The 11,179-nt window shown below is 47.3% G+C and overlaps 1 protein-coding gene across 3 annotated transcripts in view; it reads left to right on the forward strand.

Moving 5' to 3' along the window:
• The window catches only part of CRYBG1 (crystallin beta-gamma domain containing 1), a 93,361-nt gene that overhangs the window by 45,092 nt on the left and 37,090 nt on the right, over positions 1–11,179 (forward strand). For 2 of the 3 annotated variants that reach the window (XM_068160471.1, XM_068160472.1), the window contains one exon: positions 4,781–6,264. In XM_068160471.1, the coding sequence (XP_068016572.1) occupies positions 4,781–6,264 (1,484 nt within the window). Of the gene's footprint in view, positions 1–3,448; positions 3,548–4,780; positions 6,265–11,179 lie in introns of those variants that run through there. The other variant, XM_068160473.1, reaches the window with a different exon arrangement.

The raw sequence follows: 11,179 nt of genomic DNA on the forward strand, positions 1-11,179 counted from the left end.
AATCCAGTTTATAGCCTTCTAATGAATGATAAAACTCAAGCTTACTCTTCACTAAATACTGTTTGTTCCTTCCCCCTCCTCTCCCCCCCTGAAGGTGAACATAGGCTAGAAAATCACTAGTTGAAATTCCAGAAGCATCCACGCTGGTATTACTACCTATTAGCTACCACAAAGTTGCTAATGACTTAGTAAAAATACTACCTGTTCATATCATGTGTGCTCTAAGAAGTGTTTGCAGTCATGTTCAGCTGACTCAGATGAACTAATCTAAGAAAATAACACCCAATTGATCCCTTGAGACACAGCCTGAAGTTCTGATTCAACAAATCATGCTTAATTATGTCGTCAAATTAGGGGTTTGGCTCTGGCAAACCTAACATTCGTTAATGAGGAAAAAAAGCCCTAGCCAAAAACAGAGGAAATGTGTTTGATGCTAACATAAACAAGTATGAATATAAATACAAACAAGATTTGCATCTCCTGGTTAAGAAGATGGTGTTATACTTTCAGATGAGAACACTGCCATAGAGATTCATGCAGTGTACCTGCAGCAGCTTCCTCCATGCTGCCCAGGGAACGGAGAGGCGAGTCCTCTGGTTGTTTCAGTGGCCTTTGATCAGGGATTTCTGAAACAGCTCATGTCTCAAGGGTAAGAATACTTGAGCACAGCTGAAACAGCTTATCTGCAGAGCAAGGGTACTTCTTGCCTTCTGAAAAATCAAACACTTCAGTGCTGTGCTCTGCAAAGGAAGCATTCCTGTGCTCTGCTCTGCCAGGCTGGGCCCCACTCGGGAGTCTCGAGAAGCTCAGCCTCTATGCCCTCTTGCACTGGCAATACTGGCTCACCAACATTTATCTGAGTTAAAATACAGGCTCTTCAGGGCAAGTGCCTGGCCTTTTATGTGTTTTGGAAGAGCTATATATAATTAAGGTACTTTGTATGGAGAAATTACTTCAGAACAGTTTACATAGGGCAGCTATTTCAAGATCAAGAAAAAAAATCTTTAGCCTCGTTCCCTGAGGAAACAAGGCTTATGTGACTGGACTGGCTGGCTGTCCTTCCCTCCTCCCTTCCATCCAGCACCTTTTGAACTTGTTGGACAGTTTAAAACTACGTTTGAAAGGGGGAGACGTCTCAGAGATAATTAAGTTCCCATGGACTTTATGAAAATCAGCTGCTGGGAAGAGAGAAATCCAGATCCACAGTTCAAATAACTTAGGTTTTTTTTCTCCCCCCCACCAAGTGTAATCTTGCAAAGCCAAAGCTTGGCTGCAAGTGTGGTAATGACTGTCAGGTTGATAAGGTAATCCAAACTAATTTAGAGCTGGCAGCTGCTATGCATCCAAATATTAATATGCAGATTGACATCATAATAGAATTAAATTTTCCCTTGTTCTGGTGTTTTAAGATGAACAATACAAGCATCCCTCCCCAACTTGTAGTGGTTATGAGGTTTCAGAGAAATCAGTGTCGCTCTTTGCTTATTGGCTTGCTTTGAGTGTTCCTGAAAATGTATTTTTACTTGTTTTTATTGTTTAAGCTACCACTGTTTATTAGTGTCTCCTCATTCCTTCCCCATAATTAGTTAGTAGTGGTAATCTATGCGCAGGATCAAGGAATTAGGCAGTAATTGGGCTGCATTAGTCATGATTGTTGCACCTGATAGGGAAATGTATCGTTTTTGTTATCACTAAAGCATTTTAACTGCCTGAGCTATACGAGCTCAACACAACCCTCAATGTTACTCTTCCTTTCATTGACTGTTTTGGTTCTACTAGCTGAAAGAAGTCAGTGAAAGGGGTGGGGGAAGTATCAACTGTTCTCAGTTGCAGATTCTTTCAACTGTCTTTAAAAAATTCCACCCCAGCAACCCAAAAATTTATGCTCAAGGTCACGACCATAGACCTGTCTGTCTGAAAGCAGTGAAGGGAAGATGACTGTTAGTAGAGAAAAAAGCTCGGTAGTAACCAGTTGTGTAACACAGGTAAAGAAGGTGAGCAAAAAGAAAGGTTCTCATTCATTTCTGCTTGGTTGCAGCGCAAGGCAGCTCTCTGTCTCCCCCAGTTTATTTTCTGTATATTTTTTTTTATGGGCTTGGGCGCACAGTTTCAAGCAAGTATGTGCTCGGGGGCTGTCCTGGAGCTGCAACGATGTTTCTCAACTGACGTCTGGGTTAGTTTTTAGAACCGAAGCCAAACGTTAGTCTGTCGGTGAGGCAGAAATAACTAACTTAGCACTTTTCCACCCGGAGGAGGAAGCGACCGTGTAAAAAAAGGTTCGTATTTTTTTCTTCGCTAGCCAGAGGGCCAGACACGCTGCGGGCTGGACCGCCCAGCCAGCCGCAGGAAGGTTGACCTGGTGTCTCTGCCGCCCTCGCACAGGGTCCTCAGAAGCGCCGAAGCGAGACCTGCGTGGTCCTTCCTGTCGAGGCTGTTCCACTTCATATGAGTAATTAAGGGTTAATTAGAAGAGGACTAGTTTAGCATCCATTAAACATTAAATACTAATTGAGCGCCCGGGGAGAGCGCCGCCACCATGAGGCCACGGAGTCATTCTCACGCCGCCGCAGCCGGGGGACGGGGGCAGGCTGGGGGGAGCCGCCTCGGCTACCTGTAGCCGGGGCCCCGGGGCAGGCCGAGGCGGCAGGCGCACCCGGCCTTGCGGGGTGGAAAATGCGGGTTCATCTTGGCCGGAAGGTCCTGGGCTGACCTCCACTACGCTAGCCTCAGCCGCCGGGCGGCGCCTGCCCCAGCACGCCTCCCCTGCCCGGGCAGGGCTTGCCGGGGCCCGCGGGGCTGGGGACAGCGACGCCTACTCCCGGGCTCTTGCTGAGACTCGGCACCTCCGCGGGACACCGGGCCGCCGCCCTCTCCTCCCCTACCCACCCTCCAGCCGTCGCAGGCGGTGGCAGGACCGCGCCCGCGGGCTGCCGGTGCGCCCGCAGCTCTCGGGGACGTGCCCCCTGTTCGCCTCGCCCCGGCGGACGGAAAGCTCCGGCTCCCTCCCGGTCCGGGCACTGGTTTATGCCGGGTGGCTCTCGCCGCTGGCAGCCGCGGCGGCGGGGCGAAGTGCCCGTGCTCAACCCGTGGCGCTTTGCCCTCGACATCAAAAGTTTGTCGGTTTGGCCCGCGGCGGTGTTTTGCCCTCAATAACAAGGAAGCCGCCGCGGCACGTACGGGGATGCGGCGCCCACTCGCCCTCCTCGAAGGCGTTGCCTATGGCCGAGGGCATCCACTTCTCGCTGCCCCTCAGCCTTCGCCCTCGCTGAAAGCCGGTACGCTGCTGCTGCCGCCGCCCCTCCCTCCGCATGCGAGGCAGGTGGCCTGGCCAGGTAGAGCCGCGGCCGGGGCGGTGCCGAGGGGCGGGCCGAGGAGCATCGCGGGGCCGGGCCTGGGCGGAGCACCCAGACAGCTGGCGCCGGGGCTGCGGCGCAGGTAGCGGCGTGGTGCGTGTGGGGCAGTTCTGCTCCGGGACCGGCGAGCCGGGCCAGGTGGTGAACGTCGGGGCTGCTGGGGGGGCTTCTCTTTCGCGGAACGGAGAAGTGAGGTAAAGCGGGTAAAGTCCGCCGCGGCTTCTTCTGGATGCTTGTCCCGTTCTGGGACGGGGGAGGACAGCGGCAGCTTCGCGGGGTGGAGGGGGGGCTTCTCCTTCACGGGAACGCACAAGGCTGTGGGCCGTGAGGTGGCAGCGGTCCAGCGGGGACGGGACCCCCGCGGTGCCAGCCCCAGCGGGGCTGCACGGAGTACGCGGGTGTTTCGGCGCTGCCCGGCCCGCCCTCGGCGGGGGAAGAGACGATGGCAGGCGGGCACGGCGTCTGCAGGGAAAAAGAAAGTTTAAAAAGGGAAAGGAATTAATTAATTAAGCTTAAAATGCGCCGAAGCAGCCTCAGTGCTGCCGAGGGGTCCCGCCGTCGTCGGGAGGTCTGGTCCGCCGAAGTAAGAAATCCTGGCCGTGTTTTGAAATGGGCATCTCAAAACAAGTATTCATCGTACCGGCACGTAAGAAGTGCTAATGTATTAAAATGCAAATAGGCATGTATAGTCGGCAGTGCTGCTGCGTGTTTCCTGTTTACCATGTTAATTAGCAGTTGTAGGAGAAAACTTCACCGGTGAGGAGTAATCCAGGACAGTATTTGACCCAGTAAGGCTCGTTGAGTGATGCAGTGGCTTATATAGTTCTGGGTTTTCAAGCCCAAAACGCAACCAGGTATTTATCAGTCCTCGTTAGTATCAAACGTAAAGAAGTCTTCTCTATCAGCACAAGTGTCAATACTCGGCTAAAATGGAAAGGTGAATTCCCCACTTTTCTCTTTGTAAGGAATATCTTAACCAGGTAGTTTGTCTCCAGGCTTTCAGGCAGCAGGATGCTTTCCTGTATTATTTTGGGAGGTGTTAACGAATTGTGCAAAAGTTTGAGATACAGCAGTGGGTTGTTTGGTGCTCTGAGCAGCCTGCTCTACTTGAAGATTACACTGATGACTGCAGGGGCGTGGGTTAGATGACCTTAAAGGGTCCCTTCCAACCTAAAGCATTCTGTGTAAGGCCAGATGAGTGTACTTGTAAACAAAAATAGGCAGAAACATGCATAAGGATCTTGGGATTTCAATTGGGTTTGAGGATTTTGGTTTTCTTGTTCTTTTTTTGAGAGCAAGTATTGTTTAGTAAGCTGTTTTGTTCCCATTCACTCTGTCTTTTCAACTTAGGGTTGGTGTTAATGCAAGCAACGTTCTCCAGAAACAACTCTGACAATAAACCAAACGTTTGTTTGTTTGTTTTTCAGTCCACCTCACAGCTTCCAGATTCTTCCAGAGAAGAGAATAAAAAGAAACCAGTTTTGGAAAGACTTGGAAATTTGTTTGGTACAGGGAAAAGGAAAAATGCCAAAAGTTCCCTAGAGCACACGTCACATCGGAAAGGGGAGAGGTCGGTCTCCCCTCACAGAGCACAGCCAGTATACTGTAGGCACATAAAGGAAGGACAAGAAGCTCCTCAGGTACAGAATCCAGTGAGGAACTTCAGTGCTGTTTCTGAGACACAGGACTACAGTTTCAGTGGGGAAGGAGGACAGCTGTACCGTGACACCGTTTCAGAATGGAGTAGTAGGGGAGTCTCTTCTGACAGCGAGTGGTCAGCAGATTGGAGCGGCAGCAGCGAAACCATTAAGAACTCTCTCTGTGAAAGCAGCCTGAATGCAGAAACCCTGGAACCAGAGAAAGAACCCATCACAGATATAAATAATTCTACAACTCCAGATTTCATTAAAACCTTGAGAAATTTGTCTAGTGACGACTTAGAAAAGAGTATCCTAAGCCACAAGCAGCTTGTAAGCACGTGGGTGTCTGAGGAGCCCGGGCATGCAAAACCAAAGGATTTGCCATACCAGTTGGAATCTGCAGCGCATGAGCACACACATTCTGCTCGAGTGTTAACAGTTGATATCTATCTAAGAAAAACAGACACTCTCCTTAATGAACCTGTGACTGCTACATCAGAAGAAGATTGTAGTGACTCGGACACAATGGATAAAAAATCTGCTGCTAAAAGATCTGGGAAGAGGAGAAAATCTCAGTCGTCCGGCGACATTCCAAATGGAGAGAGAAACCAGACTGAGGCTACTGCGAGAGAGGAATTGGGTTTTGAGGATGATGCCTCTTCTGAGGTGTTTTCTGACAAGATAATAAGTTCTGAAAGAAAAATGAAGTCTTCTCAACAGACTCCTGAAAGGAATTCCTCTTCCTCAGGCAGTAATCAAGATGTCAAAGTTGGCTCAGCTCACAAAGGAGCATCTAAAACAGAAGCTGACAAAAGCAAGCAGCAAACCTCAAACACAACCCCTGCAAGAAGAAGATCGTACAAAAAGAATCAATCAGATGCTGTCCCCATTTCCCCTACTGGTCTGAAGGGCCAGGTAAAAGATTACTCCTCAAAAAGGCAACCTTTAACATCACCAGAGAGTAACCCAATGACAAAAAGAACTTCAGTGGAAAGGGGAACTCTACCTGTGGCTTTTGGGGAAGACGGCTTGGAGTCCCCCAAAGCTTCCTTGGCTGCTAAGACAGAAGATACTGCCTTGATGTTTGCTGAAGGCAGAAATGAAACTAGAGCATCAAAGCATGGTCCAGATGGAAGAGCCTTCTTGCGTACTGATGGGATTAAAAATGGAGACCTGTGCATCTCAGCTGAGAGACAGACAAGTTCTGAGTTAGACAGCATGAAGCTGAAGAGTTTGGATGCTTCCAGAACAGTCACCACAAAGATTAGCCTGTAAGTAACATCAAAGTAGCTTTACTTTCTCCCTGAACCCTAACTTTGCCTGTATCTCTCTTTAGGATTCTAGAGGAACCCTGGCTACGTCCCTGTTATCTATTGAGATCACTTTCAATTCAGAACTGCCTTTAAAATCATAACTACAGTCACCACACAACAAGCACTGTACCTTACATGTGTTAAGAAAATAATGATCCTTTTTTCCTCTTTCTTTTTTTAATGGCTAGGGAATTTCTTACTATGTCAGTTCCATTGTGTGGAATAATTCAACATGCATGAAAGCCACTCTGTCATTACCATCTGCAATGGTTGCTGCTCAGATTAAGCTCAGTTATCAATGCCTTTCATGTAGCTGTGCCATCTGCAAGCAGCTGAGGATGTGGTTGAAGGTTTTGTATGCGAAAGTCTTTGCCTAAGCAATGTGCCAGAGCCGCTCTTTGATGCGACGTGAGGTCTGCTATTATTTCAGGGAGAAACTCCGAATGCTGCATGGAACTTGATCCTTCCAATGATATGATAAATCCCACCCCAGAAATTTGAATGTATATAGTTGCTTTCATCAGGCTGTGCAGGATGAATCATGTAAATGTTAATACATGTGAGTAACATCAGGCATTTGCAGAATTATGCAGGGATTAGTTTGCAGGATTTGGTTTTATGCTCAAAGAAGTTGTCATCTGTCGAACTGAAGGGGTTGGTGCTTTCCTTAGGATTACAAAGAAGTGGATGCATTTATAAAGTGGATGCATTGTCACTCTCAGCACTGGTGCCAGCCCAGTGTCTGATTCCCTGGATTCCATCACATTCTGTGAATCACTTTATTACGTTCATCATTTCTGTGGGTTTGTTGCCACAGCTGTGTGCTGTCGCTTACCTGGACCTGATGCGTTCATTTGTGGGTGTCAGAGTACATTCAATCCTATGAATCCACTTGAGGTCCACCAGGTGTTCAGAATTATCATTCAGTTGTGACAGAGGGATGTGAAGGTTCAGCGTTAGGGCTGAAGAAAAACATTTCAGATTCCCACATCTGAGGAGCGTAGGAGTGTTAGAAACAATTTCCTTTGCACGGGTCGTAATATTCTGCATCTCATTTGCTCATAACTGGATGGAAAGCACCTTAAATTGTAGTTTTGTGCATGGTGGTGCTTTGCCATCTAACACTGTGGCTCACACATCTGAAACTCTGAGCTTCTGCATCTTCACAACTTCAAAGGAAAGGTGGCTTTGGTGTTTTCCCCTTGGTTTCACTGGTTAGTGGTGATGAACTCAGAAATGCTTGCATAGCTGGGTTTCGTTTTCGTGGCTATCTCCTTGGCTTGCTGTACAGCAAATTATCTTCTGCTGTACTCAGAGCAGTAGACAAATGTCCTTTCTGGCAGATCACAGTATCGCTCAGGTTGGAAGAGACCTCAGGGATCATCGAGCCCAACCTGTCACCGCAGACCTCATGTAATTTTAATGAATAAACAGCCTGTTCTGTTTCCCCTGATTCTGTGGGGTGTGTGGCACTGTCTTGGCCTTATCTGCTGCTACAGGAACTTTAGCCCTGGGTGGGGACTGCGGTGTCCCCAAAGTTCTTTCAAGGTTCCTGCAGCATTCCTGATGCATCTGATAGCTGTCATTGCACAATACCACACCATTCCTTTAGCCAGGCCGATTGACACAGTCAGGTTACCTGGTGCAATTTATAGTTATCCATGGGAACAGGTGAGCTAGAAACCTTCTGTAAAATGGGGAATGAGAAGATGGTGCCATTGATTGGAAGGTGTGGGGTTGTTCTCTTTGATATTGCTTTGAACTAGAGAAGAGAGAACTTCATGATTTTCAAAGGTTAAAAAAATTGCTGTTAGATAACTTCAGCTGAATCCCTTTCAGGTTACTCACAGGCTGGCTTGCTTCCTAGAAGATGGATTTTTGTATTATCAAGGCAGTTCACACATGAGAATGGATAATGGCTCTTGCTAGTAATGACATTGTTCTGGGAATCAAATTTCTCTGAAAACCACTCTAAAATATGTCAGTTTTGCTGTTGCCCTGCAAGTGGTGGCAGGATTTGCTGTCTTTGTTTCGGGTCTGTACGCTGAGCCACTTGGAAGTCAGAGGATATGTTGCTTCTGGGTTTTGAAAGGGAAACCTATCAGGTTTGAGACTGAGCTGAGATTGATGGTACATCTTAATCAGCAAATAAAACCACAGGCAGTAGTTACTTTGATGTGCTTACCAGAGAACTTGGCTTCAGTTGGCCTGTTTGGCGTTCAGACGTGGGTTTGTACTTAACCTTTGCATTTGTGCCCACTTACCAAATTATTCTGCCCTCTTAACCTGCCGTTTTCTTTGCTTGCCTCAATCTGATGTTTTGGCATCGCTGTTTTCTTGGCATCAGTTGGCATGGTCGTTTGGACAGCGTGCTTCAACTGTGTGACTCACCTTCCACTTATGACTCTGTTGGGAGAGGTTTAACTGCTTGCTTCCACAGGTTAGCTGCAAGGTGTAGCTGAAGTGGGCATTGGTATTTCTCCTGTGCCTGCTTGTTCTTGGCATTGCAGACCAGCAAGGAGCAGCTGGAATCAGCCACACTGGGCTGTCCATAAGAAAGCTTTTGCACTGTTGGGTGAATCCATCTTCCCTCATACTAGCAGGGAGGCTCAGAGGATACTCAAACAACATACCCTCCTTTTAAACCCACTTAGAAACTCAGTTCTTGCAGTGAGACACAGCTTTTGTCCACACTTAAAACCAGTATTTCTTAGTGGGGAAAAAGGTGTAATGATCAGGTCAGTTTGAGCTGGAATGGATGGAGCTGCAGGACTGAGCTTTCTGCTGTTCTTTGCTCTCAGCTGGTTTGCTGCTGCGACTGCTTTGCAAAAGAACAATTGCAGAATGTCAAGTGCTGAAATAGCTGTTTCTGCCTAAATTTGCAAAGTTGGAAATTACACCTTTGAGGTATTAGCTATTCATTTAGAAGAGATTTTAGGTGTGGCTGGTAACTTAGCAATGTTAACCATTAAACTGGCTCAAAGCATGTGAGGAGAGATGGATTTTATTGTGCTATGTTGAAATGCAGTAGTGCATTTCGTAGCAGTGCAAGTGACAGGCTCACAAAAGGATGATGTGGAAATGAGTCTCTTAAGATAACTAAGCTATTACCAATACCTCTTGAAAGTCAGACTGGACGTGAGGAGGAGGTTCTTCACCATGGGAGTGGTGAAGCCCTGGAATGGGTTGTGCAGGGAGGTAGTTGAGGCCCTGTCCCTGGAGGTGTTTAAGCCCAGGCTGGATGAGGCTCTGGCCAGGCTGATCTAGTGTGGGGTGTCCCTGCCTATGGCAGGGGGCTTGAAACTAGATGATCCTTGTGGTCCCTTCCAACCCTGCCTGATACTATGAAAGTGCAGGTAGAAGGAGATGGTAAATACCCTTTTCTGATCAGAAAGGAACTTGAAGTGTCCTGGTGAGCAGCGAATTTGGTATTTGAGGCATTATATCAAGTTGTAGCCTTCCCTCCTCCTGAAAGGAGGAAGGCAGGGGAGGAACATTGTTTCTAGACTTCGATTTCCCAAGTGTGTTTTCTTAGCACCAACTGAAGTGTGGCCAGCCATTTTCAACTTAATTGATCATATGTTCTTCATAAGAGCCTCCCAGTTGTGAACCCCTGTGAGCAGGTTGGTATCGTTACAGTGAGCACCCTCAAGAAGTCTTCTCTGGGAAGTGACTTGTAATGTTGCTTTCTGTATGGGTTCTTACAGATTGTGAGTTCCTTCTGTGTTTCACTGAGTTTGTCCTCATCCTTTTCCCAAGAAGCTTGTCCAGTGGAGAGTCTTGATTTAGTACCACTTACTTTTTTCACTTGGGGTGGATCTCTTAAGAGAAAGGATTGATCTCAGTTTTGGGTTATGTTAACTCATTCGTACCTCATGCTTCTTTTGGGGGTGGGGGGTGGGGCTGAAGAGCTGAGAGCTCAGGGAACACAGCCTGTGTAGGTTAAAAGAAAAGAAGAAGAAATCACTTAAATACCAGAGTCATCCATTGACTGCTGGAGCATTTGAGGCCCTGGAGATTGTTTCTGCAAGCTAGCTGCTTTTATCTCCCACCATCCTCAGCTTTCACATAGTGCAGTCTCTGTTCTCCCACTGCTGAGTGTTTCCAGATCCCTCTTTGGAGAACAGATCTGCCTTGGAGGTGATGGTGAGCTCCTTGATGCCCCTTATCTGTCTGAGAAATTTTGAAGATGTGTGCCCTGCACCTTCACAGCAATTCATGTTGTTCCTCCAGTAGCAAGTGACATGGATAAATAAATTCTCCTGGGTGTAGGTATTCAGAGGAAAGAGGCTTAAAACTCTCAGTAACACATCATAGAATCATAGAATTGTTAGGGTTGGAAGGGACCTCAAGGATCATCTAGTTCCAACCCCCCTGCCATGGGCAGCATCAGCTTTCTGTCACTGTACCTGAGTACTGTATGCTAGGTACTTGTACACTCTTCTCTGCCCACTCTGATGGAGAAGCTTCTGTGTTTCCCTGTAAAATCAGCAGGGTTGGTGCACACAATTTAAATGATGAGCTGATATTCCCTGTAGGAAATGGCAGAGCTCTTGCATGGTGTTCCCTTGGCCAAGTGGAGCTGCAGTGACTGGGAGCAGTTACCTTTTCCACCAGCAGGTTTTTCACTGCATTTCAGATTGCTTCTGCAGTGGAAGGGCTACAAAGAATCTGGGCAGATGTCTTCAAAACTTGTTGGAAAAGTGTATTCAAATGTTAACCAACTCATTATCCCCTTAATGAATTAGGATTTGTTTCCTAAACTCTGTAGGGAATTGCATGCATGTAATTCATTCTACCTATTCACCATTAAATTTTATTGTCTGTCAGTCATAAGCAGTTAGGTTCCCTGCCTCAACTGGAGATGCTGTAG

Source organism: Melanerpes formicivorus, unplaced genomic scaffold (genome assembly GCF_026170545.1).
Source record: "Melanerpes formicivorus ecotype bairdi unplaced genomic scaffold, bMelFor1.0.p_v2 SCAF_50, whole genome shotgun sequence".
Lineage (NCBI taxonomy): Eukaryota > Metazoa > Chordata > Aves > Piciformes > Picidae > Melanerpes > Melanerpes formicivorus.